The following is an 18,617-nucleotide window of genomic DNA, read 5'->3' as shown; positions in this document are numbered from 1 at the left end:
TGTTTTTCTGCTTGATGGGATATGCATGGTTTGTAAATGTATGCACGATTGACCAGTTGCTAGTAGAACTCTCTTCTGGAGATGTCTGTCTACCTAACTTTGCTTCTCCCCCCCATATCTAACTGCTGGTTTCCCAGTTGCCAGTGCTTCCTTGCTTTCATGCCGTTGGTTGGGAGTTAGGTACTTCTCTGCTGCCTCTCTTTCACTTGCTCTTTCTCTGTACCATTCTTCCTCCTGCTGCCTCGCCTCAAACCAGGCCCTAGAGAAGCAGAAGGAATACATTGCCTGCCTTAGGGAGGAGCGAGACTCGCTCCGAGAGGAGCTGGCTGACCTGAAGGGGACAGCGAGCACAGGAGAGGTAGGTCGCAGTGGCCTGGAGCTCGTCTCTCCCGCCTCCTTTGTTGCTTTTGTCCTCTCATCTTTCCAAGTCCCCCACACACCACAGTGTCTGTTCTTTGGCCCAGATTCAGTAGGTGTCAAGTCATTGCTTCTACAGAGCCCTGTTCCATGTACATCTGTTTTGTATAGGTTGTACGTGTCGCAGGCATTTGTTGTTTCAGTCACCTCACGGAACACGCTGCTCCTACGTGGACCATCTTTGGTGACAGTGGATTTTTTCTTCCCTACAGAAACATGGCTTAGTTATAATCCCTGATGGCACGCCCAATGGTGACATCAGTCACGAACCAGTGGTTGGAGCCATCACTGTGGTGTCTCAGGAAGCGGCTCAGGTCTTGGAGTCAGCCGGAGAAGGGCCTCTTGGTAAGGCATTGTTGCTGGGTTAACTCCAGATTCGTGTGGGCCTGTTGGACACCTGCGTCTCAACAGGGACGGGTCTGGGCACATTGACTTTAGATATCCTACAGCCGCAGTGGTGATTGGAAAGCAGTAAGTGTAACTTTAAGGGCCTTGGAGGCTAGCACTATGGGTGTGTGTATGCAGTGGTTTTCCACTCAAATTATAAACCACCTGCAAGGAGGTAATCCAGAAGGCCAGGCCAGGGAATGGGCGGACTGGGAAGGGACCTCCAAGTACATTGTGGTTTCTGGAGCATCTGGTTTTGTGATCCTTTACTTATCCCAGCATTCCATAGCTCTCTGCCACTACATTTCTTAAGGCAGAAAACAATTAACTAAGAAGATACTTACCAGAGAAGTATAATTTTCAAAACGAGGGCTTCTTAAAAGTCCAAACCTCTTAAATTTGACTCTTTAAGAATCTATATATATCCATTCACACTGATGGCCATCCTCAGCCCCCACTACTACTCTCACTCTGGAGGAAAAAAAATGGCTCAGAGATATACAGCTTCTTACACCATTACAGTGGGTTTTTCTTTTCTCACGGTGTTCACACACACACACACACACACGTGGGTTGTATAGGATTAGGATGTATTGTCAAAGTAGAGGGAATGGTTAACTTAAAAAGTTAATGTACCCTCTAATGTCGAGCACTGCAGGTTTGTTGGCCAGTAAGGGTCAGAGTGATAGCATAGCGGGTAGGGTTGTTTGCCTTGCACGTGGCCGACTCGGGTTCGATTCCTCTGCCCCTCTCAGAGAGCCCAGCAAGCTTCTGAGAGTATTCCGCCCACACGGCAAAGCCTGGCAAGCTACCCGTGACATGTTTGATATGCCAAACACAGTAACAACAAGTCTCACAATGGAGACATTACTGGTACCCGCTTGATGAACAATGAGAGGACAGTGACAGTGACAGTGACTTTGAGAAAGCAGAGGATGATGGCTTGGGTAGGTAGTGCCGCAGTTGCCTTGGACAGTGGACTGAGAATGGACTGTAAGAAGTCCAGTCTTCCTTCTGCCCATTTGGAAGGTGCTGAAGGAACTTTCTCAGCCAGGCTATGGCCCTGGTTGGTGTCTGCTGCTGCTTTTACTCATTTGCAGGAATCTCCTCAGTCTGAAGGACTTTGTATTTAATTTATTCCTAGTTAATTTTTTGCCATGAATTGAATTCAGAGCCTCACATTTGCAGGGCATGCACTTTTCTGCAAGCTCCAACTGGGGTTGGAGCCAGGGGACCTGTAGTACTGTTTGCTCTGGCAGTAGTCGCCCTTCCAGCCCCCCACTCGCCCTGTCATCTCCCCTGGGTTTGTTTCTCCTTCCTGCTGAATGCTCGCAATGCCTGTGGAACCACCCTTGCCATTTGAGCGATGTGGCCGATGGTGAAAGCATGCAGGTTTTTGTATCAAGGAAATGATCTCTGTACTTCAGTTTGCTTTTAAATGGAAAATCACTGCCCGTGGGAGCAAATGTTATATTTAGAGACCTGATAAATATCTGTTGTATGGAAATATATTGAACAGTTAAGTACTTTTCCTTACTACCTTTAAAACCTTTATTTATTTTTTTCAGAGCTGTAAATTGCTTACCAGAAAGTGTTTGCTGCTTATAACTTTGATCAATTTTTTTTAATTGCTTATATACTGCATCATTACAAATTTGGTTTCTAAAACTTACTTATTTTAGATGTAAGGCTACGAAAACTTGCTGGAGAAAAGGAAGAGCTGCTATCACAGGTAAGAAGGCATTCTTCTCATTGGAAGGTAGTGTGAAATGGAACTTATGAAGTCACATGCTAAAATGTTAGTAAAGTAAAATTTCTTCTGGAAGGAGTACTCAGTATGCAAGTGACATTTGGAGACTAAGAAGATAAATTGATGCTTATTCTCTTTTAACAATTACGGGACACGGGGTTAAAGGAATCTAATACAAAGAAGCCAAGCTTGTTACGAAGACAAGGCTTTTCTGCTGTATGGTGTGCCCCACCATCCCTGTTTTCCCAGATGGTTTTTGTGGCTAGGGCTAAATCTTGCCTGTGTTCTCTCCTTATGATTCTAACACACTCCTCCTGGGCCCATCATAGCTCTGCTTCGTCTGATTCTCTGGTGACTTCCCTCAAGGGAAACTGATGAGGATTCAAGTCTCTTTCATCTTCTGTCCCACATAGATACTTCTTATCCCCACATCCTCAAGAAAGCCAAGGGAAGCCCCAGTCTGCTTATGTTATCGGGCCTCTGTAAACACTGCATGCACTGGAGCCGAGGCGCTAGAGATGGCCTTTCATCTTCTGCACGACTCCTTGTTTCCCCTGAAGCCAAGATTGTGGAATTTTCTAAGTATCATCACTAACCTAGCAGCACATTCTCCACCCAGATTTTAAATCTCCTTCAGGTGTTTCCAGATGCATCAGTGATTTGATGAGCTCCACAGTTTGGGGTCTGGGAGCATCTTCTATCCCTGTTTGGGACTTAATGGCTGCCACAGCCCTCATGTGCCTAGAGGATTTCCTCTGCCTGTACTTCAGGCTAGATTCCCCATTTGCAGTTTCTTAGGACTTCCTCTTTTTAAGCTCATCCTCTGGTAACTTTCTAAGAAAAGGGTATATGGACTGTAAATTTTTCAGAAGTCAATGAATGGGCCTGTATGTGATTTCTTAATTACTGCTTCCATGAACGCATATGGAATTCTAAGTTGTGAGCATCTTTCTTACTTTTCTTTCTTTTTTTTTTTTTTAAGTTTTTATAGCTGCTCCCAGTGATGTGCACTTGACCCCAAACTGCAGCCTTGACAGTTTGGCTCTTTCAAGCCAGTGGTCCTGGGGTCACAGGTCTCATCTGGTTATACTCGGGGAGGGAACTTGGAAACTCACATTTGCCTGACATGTGCTCCGCCACTCAACCATCTCCTGTCTCCCTGCACTCCCCCACCCCCTGCTTCCCGCAAACCCTTCCTTTAAAGTGCTTGTCTTCTCGATTCCACTGAAACATTTGAGAATTTAAAGATATTTATCGATCTTTTGTAAGTGATTTTTTTTTTTTTTTTGCCTTTTCTGGATGCTTCTTTCATTCTCTTCAGTGTTCTGAAATTTCACAGTCAGGTAGTTTGGAGTTTCCATGTGTGGTATAGGCCCTAGAGGTTCCTGTAAACTCGAGTTCATGTATTTTTCAATTTTAAGATTTCTTGAATGATGATTTCTTTCTGTCTCATATTACCTTTTTTTCCCTTCAAACTTCTGTTTACTCATTCACATGTATAATAGGTATTCCAAACAGGAGATTCTCTCTATTTAACAAATGCATGGGATATTTCAGTTAACAAGAAATCCCTGTCCTGGTGACCTTTACATTCTAGCTGGGGGAGACCAGACAATAACCATAAATTACAAGTACATTGCACATGGGATGTTGGAGGCTTCAGTGGATGCTTTTGCTGCCTGTGTTTCTCCAGCTGCTTCTAGCTAGGCTGGAGCAGGCCTGGAGTGAGGAGAGTTGGATTTTACTAAGCATGTGCAGTCAGGCAGAGGAGGAAAGGGTATGTGTCCATAGTGTGATTATAGTGCTGACCTGGAGATTAAGTGAGGTCAGGAGGGTTGAGAGGAGGGACATTCAGGAAAGCACCAAGACACGTAGGAAATGGGATGAATTAGAGGTGTCATGGCGTTGAAGGATTTTTAGAGTGTGATCCAGAGAGAATGAGGTGGAAAGATCAGAAACATCAGTGAGAAAAACAGCAGTGCTAAATTGCAGAATTGCACAGAAATCACAGTTGTCCCTGGTGAGCTTATAGTCTGTAACAGGGGTATTGAGGAACAATGGGCAAGAAGGGTTGGGGCAGTTCCTTGGAGAGGAGGACTTCAGAACCAGATAGCTTGCTGTAAGAGAAATCCTGGATGTGTTTTGAATTTGCCAAGAATTAAGACCGAAATAGTCTTGACTACTTTGTAGTTAGGAACTGAAATGGTGAGGTGGGGAGGAGACTTACTACATATATTGAAGAGGGAGATTATTAGCAATTACATGGAAGACAGAGCGACAGGGACTGTGGACTGTGACACATGGATGGCCAGGAGGACATTCCTTCTGTTCTCAGGCCCAGCGATAGGGATCCAGGGAAAGAAGAGAAGAGTCAGTACTTGGGTGGCAGGGAGCTGTAGAGGGGATAGGATTCTCCAGGGAGAACGGGCTCAGAAGACCGATCACAGAGGGGATTTGTTGAGGACAGAATGGTAATCAAGAGGATATCATATCATGCAAGAGGATTGGGCCATTAAGAAAAGGCCAGAGACCGAGGCAGAGTAGTGCTTGTTTGGAGAGAAGCGCGTTGGAGAGGAAAGATGGACATAGACAGGAAACCTGGATACTTTGATTAGCTCTGGGCCACCCAGGTGGAGGGCAGTGGCAGCCCTCTGCTATTGGAGGGATTGAGCTTAAGTGTGGAACTTGCCCTTTCCTCATGGGGTGATGGTAAATGCTGAACCTGTCCCTCTGGCCCTGTTGATGGAGCTGCACCCACTGAGGGAAGCACCTGGAACTCAGCTGCAGACACACTCTTGAAAGATGGAGAAAGCAGGAGGAAGTCTGCCTGGGTCCTAGAGCATCCACCCTCTGCCCTCAGAAGGAAGGGGGTAGCATGGTTCCAAGTTGTGGGACTTTGTGGTTGCTGGTCCCATTGAAGGCATCTGGGGAAAGGCAACTGATACGCATGGTGGGGTCATTAGAACTCCAAGGCCTTGTTTTCTTATTAATTTGCCTGTTTCCCATCTTTCTAAAATTTCTTTCTCTTTTTTTTTAAAATAAGTTACTATTTCTGCAGTCATTTCAGAAGTGCATATTCCCACTTCTCTTGGAAGCTGTTGATGGGCTTTTTGCCTGTGTTTTCCTCTGAAGCCTTTGTTTCCCGCTTGAGGCTCGGTTAAGGGTATCTGTTGGGGCTTCAGTGCAAGAGCAGGGCCCTAAAAAGCGGAATGGCACTCTTGAGCAGATGCAGGGTCTAGTCCGAGTTTTCTGCGAGGATTGTTGTGGCCTGTGTTTTGCTGGAACCTTCCACAACAGTTGGCTGTTGGTCTTTCATTTCAGTTGGTGTTCTGAGGCTACAGGACAGATTGTGCAGCCTTTCCCAAACCTCCTTGCTTTGCACATGTGGAACTTCTGTCTCCAGTGGGGTCTTGTTTTTTTTCCTTTTAGTTTTAGAGTGCCTTTGAATTCAACCTAGTTTCAGATTCTTTGTCTTCCATAAGAAATCCCAGCTTTTCTAGGGTGCGATTGATGTGGAATGAGGGGAACTTGCGTGGGACTCTGCAGTGTGCAGACCTGTATTCTCCTTTTGACTCTGCTGTCACTGAGCCCATAGTGAGGGGGGGGAGCTTAGGACAGCAGCAGTGGATCATCCCACAGCTCTGGTTTAGAAGTTCAAGACCAGAGTGTCAGCAGGGTCTTTCCATTGAGGCCTTCGAAGGAAAATGTATGCCATGCTCCCCTCAAGAGTCTGCTGGTGGTCTGTGGCATTCGGTGGCTTGTAGGTTCTGTTCGCTTCCTGATTTCCCCCTCCGGATGCCACTTTCTCTTCTCATGGCATTCTCAGTCAGAGCAGCTTTAAGACCCAGCCTAAAGACCCAACTGGCCTTATTGTACCTGCAGTGACTCTCTTCCCTGCACATCCAGAGGTGCAGGGGGAGGTTTGCATCACAAGAAGTTGTACCCGAAAATTGTAGTCGCAGTCATCATGGAGGAAATAGCCATAATTCCTCGAAGTTTGTGTCCCTGTCAAGCTTTATTCACTTCTCCCCCTCTCTCCAAACAACCACAGATGCACTTTATGTGCCTGTTGTTAAGGTTGACATTTCCTGGAACGTGATGTAAGTGGAATTAGACAGTATGTCCTCTTCTTGGTTTGCTGCCTTTCATGCAGTGTTGTGCTCTTATCTGTTTGTTATTTTGGGACCATACATGGCAATGGTCAGGACTTACTCCTGCCTGTGGGCTTAGGAATTACTCCTGGCATGGGGTGCTGGGGATTGAACCCTGGTTTGCAGCAAGAGCCCTGCCCACTGTACTATCTCTCTGGCCCCCATGCTGTTGCCTATGTCAGTAGTTCTTCCCCCTCACTGTGAGTAGTAGCTAGCTCGATTGTGTACACTACAGTTTGTTCATCCTCCTTCACTGGGTGTTTGGATTGTTTCCATTTTGGAGCTGTTATGAATAATTCATAGTGAATATTCTTTATTTTGGATAAAATAGAGAAGGATAACTGTAGCCAAATTCAAAAGTATATATTTCTAGTTATTTTTGTAAAGTTTTCTAAATTAGAATATTTAACCTAATTTTAAAGCCAACCCGAACCCAAAAAAACCATAACTATTCATGGAATTTTCTATTTTGAATTAAAAATAACATCCAAATGATGTGCTTGTCCACAAATCTACACGAGTAATAAAATACGGCTGTTTCTATTGGGCCGCCGGGTCCTGGATTACACTCCCTTTGACACTTGTTCATAGTTCATCTCTGTCATCCTGAATAGCTTGTCCCCCTTAATTGGCACTCACAAAAAATCATTCCGGAATGAAGGATTGGTGGCTGCTAAGAATCGGCTTGTTTCTGGGATATGCTCTTGGGCCAGGCATCTACTTCCTGTGAGGGACTGGACTTTGCTGATGAGCCTTTTCCTCCATCAGGTGAGAAAGCTGAAGCTGCAGCTAGAGGAAGAACGACAGAAGGGCGCCAGGAGCGACGGTGCGGTGGGCGACCTGGCGGGGCTGCAGAATGGCTCGGACCTGCAGTTCATCGAAATGCAGAGTAGGTGCAGGCGCCTTATACGCTGCCTGCTGGGGCCTCCTGCTTCTGTCCTCTGCAGGGGCAGCTGTCCTGCCCGCAGTGGGGCTGAGGGGAGCTCCACTTGCTGTCACCTCAGGGGGCAGAAGGCTAGGGAAATGTTCTTCTCTTTCTGGGCAAAAGATGACTTCTAGGAGTGCTCTGTGAATAGTGAGGTCCTGACAGTTTTTTCTTCATCTCTGTGTTGTCTTCTGAACGCCAATGCAGCACCCTTCCTAAGGTCCATTCCCCTGACAGGGCAGTTACAGAGATAGCATTAACATACAAACTCCAGTCATTTCAGAACTTGCTCCATAATTTCTTAACCCCTGCTAGTCTTTGTGGATGGCATTTAGTTCCAGGTCGCAAAGCGGGTCTCCTCAGCTTACCTAAATAATTTGTTTTGTTCCCTTTCTACTTTTGATGTCACAGTATTTGTTGTTTGATTTTGGACCATTCCCGGCTGTGCGCAGGCATACTCCTGACTCTGTGCTCAGGGGTGACTCCTGAAGGGGCTTGGGGAGACCATATGTGGTGCTAGGGATGGAATCTGGGTCAACAAGGCAAGGACCCTACCTGCTTCTATGTCTCTAGCCCTTTGACCTTCCAAGCAATGCCCAGGGGCCGCTCCTGGCTGGCGAGCCTGACAGTTCAGTGGGCAGGACGGGCAGTGCAGTGCTGTTGGGTCTAGAGGTGGGTGATGGGCGCCACATCCAGCACTGTGCAGGGAGAGCATATGGTACTGGGAATCAAACTCTGCCCCCCCCGCCCCCCAATACCAATCCTGGCTCCAGCCCTCTGAGCTATCTCCCTGACCCAGTCCCATCACATTTACACATCTGCCTACTGTAGTCATAGTACTCGGGACATCTCCCCACCCCAACAAGGAAATTCCTACTGCCAGTTATATATAATCTGATAGTATTGAACAGAATTATTTTTCCAAATGGTTTGGGGGCTAGGGAGAGAGAATACAGAGGATAGGGCTGACCCTACTCCATGGCACTGCACAAGGCCTCTCAGAACTGCCAGGAGTGATTCCTGAGTGCAGAGCCAGGAATAAACTCTGAGCCCTGCTGGTTGTGGCCCCCAAACAAATCAAATAGTGTCTGTTTTGATAACTTAATTGATTTTTTATTGGGCCACGGTGAATTACAGAGTCAAAAAGTTATTCATGATTAAGTTTCAGGCATACACTATTCCATCACTAATCCCTTTACCAATATCTGCTTCCCTCCAACAATGTCACCGGTTTCCCTCCTGCCCCCCAGCCTGCCTCTATGCCAGGCACTTTTCACTCCACCATTGCCCTGGTGTTCTTGTTCCCAACTTCTCCCCCACCTCACAGCCCGCCCCAGTGCCTACTGAAGACCAGTTCTCCTGCTCTTGCTTTCTATCTGGGCATTGGATATTCCCCTACAAATGTTCATTATATCCCAATAATGAGAGGGATCATCCTGAATCTGTCTCTCTCCGTCTGATCACTCAACATGATCCGTCCACCTTGCTAACGTACTTTAAAATACTAGTTAGGGGTCAGGGATAACAGTCCCAGTGATGGAGCATAGGCCTGGGATGTGTGAGACTTTGTGTTCAGCCTTTGGCACGGCATGACCCAGCACACCCCTACTGCTCCCTTGGGAGCAACCCCTATTAAAGGGAATGTTGGTTGTAAATGGCATTTTTATCTTAATAATCTAAGTTAGGCTAAATAGAAAGGACCTCTTAGAGTAACTCTTATTAATAATAAAGACTGAATTTTGAGGTTAGTATTATTTCCTTTATTGGATAGAAATCAGACTCTTGAGAACTTCTCTGGTAACTCTTTTGTTCTAGGAATTCTGATTTGGCAAGCAGGATAATTGAAGCTGGGCATGACAAGAAGCAGGCTGACTATAGGTGACGGTGTGCCCAGTTCATACATGGCTGCCAGCAGTCACGGAGGGCAGGGGATAGATTTGAGTGACACTGGCCTAAAAGAGGGAAGAGGATATTCAAAAGGACCGGTGTTGAGCATGAAAGGGACAGCACTCGATAGCAGATAGATAGTGGGGTGGATAGTGGGGTGTGGCTCCCCATGCTACCTTACAGCACCTGCATTTGCAGTCACCTTTGGGGGCAGACATCCATGGAGTGTGATGAGCTGATGGGCTGGGGCCTGGCTGGCAAAGCAAATGTGGGCAGCTGCCCTGCACCAGAGGCAGGAGAGATCCCTCAAGATGCTCGGCTCTTACCAGAGATTTGGCTTGGTGTTTTGAAATGCAATTTCAAAATATGTATGAAATGGCTGAGATCAGGCCGTGCTCTTGAAAACAGGAAGGAATAAGTGGTGTCACGAGCGAGAAGGAAGTAGCATACTTTGATAATAAATTGCTGGGGTTAAGAATTATAAATATATAAGATTCTGAAGTTTATGTTCCAGGCAGTTCCTTCACTCCCAGAGATGGCTTATGGAAAAGTGTTTTTAAGGATAATAGTAATTATCTGGTTAGAAAAACCACTTGTATTGAAGTTCACACCCTGCATTTTTAGAGAGAGTTTTGTTCAGTTTAAACTGGTCCACAGTTGGACCCTGGCACCCTGAAGAATGGTTCTTCAGGCACTGCCAGGAGCTGTAGCCCCTGAGAAACACGAGGTATGACTTAAAATTAAAAAAAAAAAAGTTAGTATAGAAACTGCTTTTTTCCTTGTCATTTCTGAACTTCTCATTTTAAATTATTTGTTTCTTAGGTCAGGGGTACCCAAGTGGATTCATAGCTCTACCTGTAACACTATCACGGTGTATAATAAAAAAAAAACATTTATTTTATCCTCTTACACGTACACACATAGCCTGGAAGTGTGCTGTACACCACAAAAGCACACAAATGAAATGTGGCTCAGGAGGAAAAGTTAGCAGCTATTGGGGTAACACTGAGACTGGCCCTGAAGGGAGGTGGAGACTGAGCCAGGTGGGAAGCAGAGCTTATCTGCGGTATGGCAAACCCCACCTAGAAAACCCTCTGTGCTGGGCCAGCGAGTCCAGGGGACCCGTCCCTGTGGGCATGAGGCGCCTGAGCTGCTGAGATAAAGATCGCACAGCAGACCTCCTTAAGCTCTGTAGCTGCATGGATCCCGGTGATGAGCTGGTTAGAGGATGGGATGTCCCCAGGGGCCACTCATGGCAGTGCAGTGCTGTTGAAGCCAGGTGGTGCTCTGGGGTGCCCATAGAGCTGCACTTGATGGTGCTTAGGGAGATGCATAGTGCCAGGAATCAGGTGTAAGGCCTCATGTACACCAAGCATGCACTGTGGCCCTCCAGCCTTCGGGATGGGAAGTGTGAATTTTCTTTCTTGAGATTTCTGATCAAGGGATGCTGTTGCAAGATAAGTTCTTGAGTCTCTGTGGTCTACTCCTAGCGGAATCTGGGCTGTTTGGAACTACTGCCGTTGTCTTTTGCCTGTGTGGGCCCCCTTCTGCTGCCAGGGGTCCACCTTTCGCCTTGAGACGGGATTCATTATTTTAATGCCTTCTGTTCCAGGGGATGCCAACAGACAAATTAGTGAGTACAAGTTCAAGCTTTCAAAAGCAGAACAGGATATCACCACATTGGAGCAAAGTGTAAGTAATTCTCTATAGTGCCAAGTTGTTTAAGTTCCCCCTAAAGCTCATTTGCTTCCTGCATCCAAGTGAGTAGCTACTTTGGACTGTCTTGGCCCTTGGGGGACTATGAAAGCTCTATTTTAAGGTGGGAATGCCAGAATTGTGGCTAGGCAACTTGGCTCTCTTTGATGTAAAACATGGATAACTGAGCTATAGTTCTTTTGTAAATAGATCAGGTGACTTCAGAATTGTAGTTTGTTACAAGTCCCTTATTGTACATTTTAAAAAGTGTAAAACTTTTCTATTCAGTTCAGTGAGTTTCTTCCTGCTGTGTTACTCTGGCACTTTAACAATAAGGACATGGCGAAACTTAACATGGGAAATTGGCCCTACACAGACTTCCCCCATGTAATCCCCCCTGGGGACTCTCTGGATTTATAAATAGCAGTTGGGTTCTGAGAGGACCTATGACTCACCCTAGGGGACGTGTTTTAGTGTTAGATTACTTGAAGTCTGTAATGACATGGCATTTCCATCTTGGCTACAGGAGAAGCAAAAGGGGAGGAGGGGGGCTGGGGGGCTGGTCAGAGCCCAATACCGGAGCCTGTGTTCTCCCATTCAGATTAGCCGGCTCGAGGGACAGGCGCTGAGATACAAAACTGCTGCAGAGAATGCTGAGAAAATAGAAGATGAGTTGAAAGCAGAGAAAAGGAAGTTGCAACGAGAGGTACTTATTTCAGTGATGCGTCTGGAATATACCCTTGGGAATGAGCTCTTTGTCGAGGAAGGAATTCATTCACTTCCTGGGTCCCGTCTTAATAAGGAGATGACCATGGTTGACCCTTCCTCTCCCGTGTCAGTTGAAGGCCTGGACAGTGACTACCATTGAGTCTTGGACTTTGGTCGGTTAGGTGATAAGAAAAAAGAGTTATTTTCAGTTTCGTTTCAGATCAGGTCTGTTTCCCGCACTTTCACAGACTGTGGGTCCCTGTGTGAGGCCTTCACAGGTAGCAGAGACTACTTTTCCCAGAAATTGTCAAGTAGCACAGGGTCTGTTTGTGACCATGAGTGACGGTGCTTTTCCTGTCCCCAGTTACGAACAGCACTGGACAAGATCGAGGAGATGGAGATGACCAATAGCCACCTGGCCAAGAGGCTGGAGAAGATGAAGGCCAACAGGACAGCGCTGCTAACCCAGCAGTAGGGACCATCCACCTGCCTGGGTCCTGCCCTGAGGGACTGACTTTGTCCATTGACACAAAACCCTTTCAGTACTGTTTGCGTTTTGTCAGTAAAAATAGCCACCTTTGTATTTTATAATTTATGAGAGAATGAAAGAGGTTTGATTCTTCATGAATGAATACTTTGGATTTTGTTTGTATGATTTTAGACTTAAAACTGGTCCCTGGTCTTTTTTTTTTTTTAATTTCCATCATTTTAGAATCAAGTTAATTCACCAGTTTGCCCCCACCTGCCTATGCCTGGCATCCTGAGGTGTGGGCTCAGGTTCCAGCGTCGAGCGTTCTGAGATGCGGGCAGGAGACCTCCGAAAACACAAGTGCCTTCTCCACCATGGGATCCAGACCTCAGTGATGTCCAGTGGTCAAAAGACATTTACCCTTCACGTTAGAGAGTGTTTCTATTTTAGTAAAAAAAGTTTCTCAGGAGGAGAATCTGTTCCACTCAAATTTCTACGTTTGGAGGGAAAAAACCTCTTTTTTTTGTAAGATATTTAAATTTATATAAGAAAACATTAGAAAAAAGAAATGGGAAGTGTATATAAGACTTGCTTTATTGCATGGGGCAGGCGACAGTATGGCCCCATCATCTTCAAGAGCAGGAGCCTCAGTCTTCAGCACCGACCGTGCTGAACCTGGTCAAGTATTCACCTATTGCTGACTTGTGGATTGACACCTCAGACAAGCCCGTGGGGCAGGGAGGGCTGGGGCGGGCGGGCAGCAGGTGTGAAGACTGCCTGAAGATTCTATTAAACGGACACTTTGCTGACCACAACTGGCTGCTGAAATATTTTGTTAAAGGAGCCTTCACAACAACTCACGGCAACCTTGCCCCTTCGATCTTGCCCCTCTCCTTTGGGAAAAAACAAGCTGGAATCTAGCACTTTTTCTTTTAAGAACTTCAGTATCTTCTTTAAAAGTAACCCAGGCCATGAATTTTTAGCACAAGTGGGTCCACTTTACAGGATCTGTGGTTCTGTTTTGCTTCTACAACCTGTGTTTTTATGGAAATGAGTATTGTATTTTCAGTATGTTTACATAGAAAAAATACTGGGTTAAGTTTTAATGAATCAAGGCCCGCATAATAAGATTAGACTTGAAAGTAGATAATAAAGTTTAACTCCAAATGTGAATTAAATCTCTAATATTCTTTAGCTCGTTGTTCTTAAAACACAATTTCCTGAATTAAGATTTTTTTCTTTAGTAGTGATAGTTGTGTGTGTGTGGGGGGGGGCTGGCGTGTGAAGGGGGAGACCTATTCTGACATGCAGGTCTACCCAGAACCCCACACCTGCTTCCATTTCATCACTGGGCCTGTTGCTCACGGAGCTTATTTCCAAGAGGCCCTGGACTATCGTTTTAGGAAGTCTTACGTATTACGCCTCTTAGTGGTGTAACAGTAGGCTAAATGTCTTTTCTACCTTCTGAATAGAATGGCTTCAATGCTTCGAAAGTTTTCTGTTCTTCACAAGGAATCTTATAACATTACTGAGCATCTGTAAGTGACCTTACACTGTAACCAACCCGCTTCCTCCCCTGCAGCTGTGTGCGTCTGTTCATACAGGAATTACCAAGGTGTCTTACTCGCATGTATTTCAGTTACATTTATTTTTACATCGTTCTTCAAACAGTGTCTAGGACTTGTTTTTGTTTTGGGGCCACAAAGCCTACTGTGCTCAGGGCTTACTCCTGGCTCTATGCTCAGGGATCACTCCTGACAAACTTGGGGACTATATGGGATGTTAGGGATCGAATCCAGGTTGGCTATGTACAAGGCAAGCACCTTACCAGCTGTGATATCTCTCCGGTCCCATCCCATGTATTTTGCTTGGGTTGGCAGTATATGTAGCCGCTAATAAAGTGGGCTAACACTAAAAACTGTTAACAGCTATAGACCGCTCAAGGGAACTGTTTTCTTCTCTCAAGTTGTTTTCGTTGAGAATGTATTAACTGGGTCATAGAGCGCTCACTGGACTGATGTTCATACAGGAGGCTCAGGTTTGATCCCTGGCACTGCATGGTCCCCTGCACGACCCCAAGAGTTATTTGTTCTAGTTAGTGGGGACATTAATAAATCATCAATTCAGTGATCTCCAGTTGGTGTCATTAGGGAATCCTATATATTTAGAACTTCTTTATTTATAAAGTACCTGAACCAATATCATATGGAAATCTACATAAAAAAATCTACCAGAATAAAGAATCACATTAGACGATGGTTGGTCGGTGAAGTCTTAAAGGTACTTTATTTTTAAACCTAGGGGACTCACACACTACTTTTGGGAATCTCCCACAAAATCACATTTGTACAAAACAGAAAATTTGAAATGTACTGACATTAAATTCTGACAATTTATTTACAGTCAAGCGTCCATCCCCGTGCCTGGAAGAGTGCCCCTAGTTCAAGGAAGCCGGAGTCCATGGCTCTCCACATGCCGCTCTGGGTGCAGGGAAAACAGCTGCCTGGAGGCCATGGCCTTGGCTAACAGCGCTCAAAGACTTTGTAAAGGTCAGGCAGGTTAGCAAGCTGCAGGATGGTCCCGTCTTCTGTGAAATGTTTAGGAGGCAGAAGGTGTGAGCGGAAGGCTTTATAGACGATATGTTCCACAGCCCACTTCCAGGCGTCTGTTGTGGAGCCAGGCACTTCATTCTAAAAAACAGTAAAATGTCATCAGCCCTTCCATTCCTGTGTGCTGCAGCCTGAGCAAACCCTGGCTGGCTGTGGCTTCTGACACTTGAGAAGCATCAGGCCTCCGCTAGCCTCTCAGCGATCCTGCAGGTCTACTTTCAGGGATGCATTCCAGAGAGCTCCACCGGTAAGACAGGGAAATAACAAGAATAAGGATTATTTTGCTCACTGTTTCTCTCCTTTAGCTGAGCCTTGAGCCATACCAATGTCCTTTTCATCTGTTTTCCTTAACATTTTTTTGACTCAAGATATGAATAGTTCTTAACCTATCCATTTTCTTTATAAACCCACTGAGTTGAAAATACAGTGCTCCACACCGGAAGAGATTATGGGTATCTTATTTTGTAAAGTTGAAAAATCACAAGCTGGCATCCTGGGACCTTGATTACTCTCAGCCAAGTTTGTGCTACTTTGTTGCCTTCGCTGGAACAAGGGCCTTTCTAGAGGTTTGTGCAACCAGGCCTCTCTGGGACACGCAGGATTTGCTGATCACCAAGCATGCCTCTCCCTCAGCTGCCTCACCTGCGGAACAGGGACATAGTACGTCCCGTTGAGGACAACTAAGCAATCACTGAGATGGGCTACAGATGCTTACAGAGAATCAAAGAGTGAAGACTTGATTTTTATAATATTCTCCAAACCCTCTCAATAGCTGGCACCTGAAAAGCACTATCATCTAACTGGACAAGGTGACGTGGAAACACGGGTCACCCAGGCACTTTCTGTGTCAGGCTGACATTCCTTAAGGTCTGGGAGACTGACCTCAGTACAGCCTGTTTGCCTGGCAAAATTTGTGTTCTACACAAATGCCATCAACTGGGGATACTGGCCCAGAATAAGCCAACATCCCTATTCTGGGATGATGTAACTCAAATTCCGTTTACTTGTGCTGTGAACGGTTTTTACATTTGGTACACGTTTTTTACATCTATTAATGACATCACTTCAGGGAAACCTTGTAAACTAGCAGAAGGAAGTAAAATTCATGAGTAAAGGCTGACCACCATGTTTAAACCTCTTTTCTAGTGAAATTCTCAGACTACCGATGAAGTTCAGCATGTGATGTTATGTGAGGGCCTGTCCCATGCCTGGAATGCCAGTGTCCCTCATCACATACCTGCCGACCTGAGAGAGTTGACTCCTCAGACATATACTGCTTCCGGATGGAGTAAAACAAAGCACATTCTCTACTGAGGCTTTCAAAACAGTCCTTTTCTTCATCCCAATTCACCTGGTCCAAAGAAAGACCCCCAATACTTTAACATATATAGGTGCTTCAGATATTTCAATTCTAAGTGGAGGCCACAGACAATTTAAGGTTGAAAAACTGTGACTTTCAGTCACTGAAGTTATTAGTCTGAACTGCTGACTATTGCCGGGAAGTGTGCAGAATGAGAAGGTTTTAACATTTCCACCATCATTTGGGGCTGGAGCGATAACACAGCGGGTAGGGTGTTTGCCTTGCACCCAGCCAACATGGCCGACCCCAGTTCAATTCCTCCGCCCCTCTCAGAGAACCCAGCAAGCTACTGAGAGTATCTCGCCTGCACGGTAAAGCCTGGCAAGCTACCTGTGACGTATTCGATATGCCAAACACAGTAACAAGTCTCACAATGTTACTGGGCCCGCTCGAGCAAATGGATGAACAACCGGAGGACCGTGTCCATGACCATCATTCCATGTGAAGGCATGGCCAGGTGCCCTCTCCTGCGAGTACACTCAGAACCCGTGTGCGTAGCCCTGGCTTGGCCAGTTACCTACCTCAGTGGCGAGCCGCAGGATGAAGATAGGCAGACCCTCGAGAGGAGGAACGTAGTTGTCGATCAGCAGCGGTAATCCCACCAGGTTTCCCTTCTGCTTGAGAAAAGCGAGGACCAGGCCACAAGGGATCATGTAGCTACAGTTCAAACAAACTCCACCTCCCTGGGCTTGCTTCAGGTCTAACCCTGGTCCCTGCCGCTCTGGGTGACCAGGTGCTTGGCTGGGCTGAGTCCCAGGGGCAGGGACTTAAGCTGTAAAGAACTTCTATCCTGACACACAGCCTACCCAACCACCTTTCCTCTAGAACGGCTGATCAACCAAAGGACATCAAGATGGGACGATTCAGAGATGGAGGAGGAGGAGGAGGAAGAGGAAGAAACGGGAGAGAAAGGAGCTAAGCACGACTGACTGGCTACAGAGACTGTGGTATTCATGTGTCCCCCTTAGCCTGAAAACAGGATGGCTAACAGAAATAAGCGACAAAGAGGGAGGGAGGTGGCATATACGTCTTGCTGCTTAGAAAGTGGGAGAAAGGCAGCCTTTCAACCCACAACTCTGAATAAAATACACCAGAGAAGGGATGAGGAGATGGTGCGAAGGGCTGGTGGCACTGCAGGGTCCCCCAAGCACACCCCCTGAGCACTGCTTGCTATGACCTAAGAACCAAATGCCCCATGGGGTGTAAAGAACAAAGGCACCCAAAAAGGCCCCTCCTTGCCTCATCAATCTCCAGGGAGAAATAGTCCGCCAGCATCTCAGCCTTTTTCTTCAGAAACTCAACAATGTACTCGGCAAGACCTTCTTTGGGGCCATCTTCCTCCGTCCAGCCACTCTCGGGACTGTCTAAGGCGAACATGGCAAGGTCGAAGAGGGGCGCGGGCTCCTAGGAAAGAGTGGGTGCATTAAGGAGCAAGCCAAAGAGGGAACCCAAATGCCAGCTGCACAGCACACACAGGCTGCAGCAGGTCCCGCATCTCCCCTAGGACATGCGCGGTCATCTTGGTCATCTCCCCACACCCCCTCTCCTCTTCCACGGAGCCGTAAAGAAGCCATTCCCTTTTCTGTTTCTAGAACATCACAAGGCTAAAGGATTTCTAGCACCTCAACAATAAAATATGTGTATGTGTGTATTAATAAGATTAAATCAAACACTACATCTGCTGAGGAAAATGAAAAATAAGATGCCCTCATTTACTTCCACTTTCCCCCTTAACTGCTGTTACATGAGTACTTTTTTATTTATTATTATTATTATTTTTTGGCTTTTTAGGCCACACCTGGTGATGCTCAAGGGTTACTCCTGGCTCTGCACTCAGGAATCACTCCTGGCGGCGCTCGGGGGACCTTATGGGATGCTGGGAATCGAATCTGGATTGGCCGCGTGCAAGGCAAACGCCCTTCCTGCTGTGCTATCGCTCCAGCCCCACATATGTACTTCTACATGTTACAGACCAGAGTTACTATTTGTTTTATACCTAAGAATTAGTCATGGAATCTAGAAAACAAAAATATTTAAGCATTCAATCATAGAATCTTAAAGTATGCAGAAAACATGGCTCTGAGAGTATAATGGGTTGCTCCTCCAAATCTGACTTCTGGAAAATCCCAATGAAAACTAAGTACTATGCTGAAAAATAACCTGTGGGCCTATGAAAAAAAATCAAACACGAATTTTTCCATGAATCAGAGTGCTTTCTATCAAAATTTGTGGGAAATTCCTAAAGCTTCACTTGGGAAG

General features: G+C 46.0%; 2 protein-coding genes across 19 annotated transcripts in view; one reads left to right on the top strand and one right to left on the bottom strand.

The window, feature by feature from the left end:
• LRRFIP2 (LRR binding FLII interacting protein 2) overlaps positions 1–13,551 on the top strand; it is a 113,681-nt gene extending 100,130 nt beyond the window's left edge. For 14 of the 18 annotated variants that reach the window (XM_056129101.1, XM_056129099.1, XM_056129104.1 and 11 more), the window contains 7 exons: positions 257–358; positions 630–762; positions 2,487–2,536; positions 7,474–7,594; positions 11,130–11,209; positions 11,814–11,918; positions 12,285–13,551. In XM_056129101.1, coding sequence (XP_055985076.1) covers positions 257–358; positions 630–762; positions 2,487–2,536; positions 7,474–7,594; positions 11,130–11,209; positions 11,814–11,918; positions 12,285–12,395 — 702 coding nt within the window. In that variant the 3' untranslated portion in view covers positions 12,396–13,551. The remainder of the gene's footprint in view (positions 1–256; positions 359–629; positions 763–2,486; positions 2,537–7,473; positions 7,595–11,129; positions 11,210–11,813; positions 11,919–12,284) is intronic. The other 4 variants (XM_056129106.1, XM_056129105.1, XM_056129116.1 and 1 more) reach the window with 1 other exon arrangement.
• A 1,106-nt stretch (positions 13,552–14,657) lies between these two features.
• MLH1 (mutL homolog 1) overlaps positions 14,658–18,617 on the bottom strand; it is a 44,426-nt gene continuing 40,466 nt past the window's right edge. The window contains exons 16-19 of the mRNA XM_056129118.1: positions 17,598–17,762; positions 16,880–16,972; positions 16,236–16,349; positions 14,658–15,079 (exon numbers count right to left, since the gene is read on the bottom strand). Of these exons, the coding sequence (XP_055985093.1) occupies positions 14,912–15,079; positions 16,236–16,349; positions 16,880–16,972; positions 17,598–17,762 (540 nt within the window). The 3' untranslated portion in view covers positions 14,658–14,911. The remainder of the gene's footprint in view (positions 15,080–16,235; positions 16,350–16,879; positions 16,973–17,597; positions 17,763–18,617) is intronic.

Source organism: Sorex fumeus, unplaced genomic scaffold (genome assembly GCF_029834395.1).
Source record: "Sorex fumeus unplaced genomic scaffold, SorFum_2.1 ptg000072l, whole genome shotgun sequence".
In the NCBI taxonomy this organism is placed as follows: Eukaryota; Metazoa; Chordata; class Mammalia; order Eulipotyphla; family Soricidae; genus Sorex; species Sorex fumeus.
This window is presented reverse-complemented; position numbering and strand designations above follow the sequence as displayed.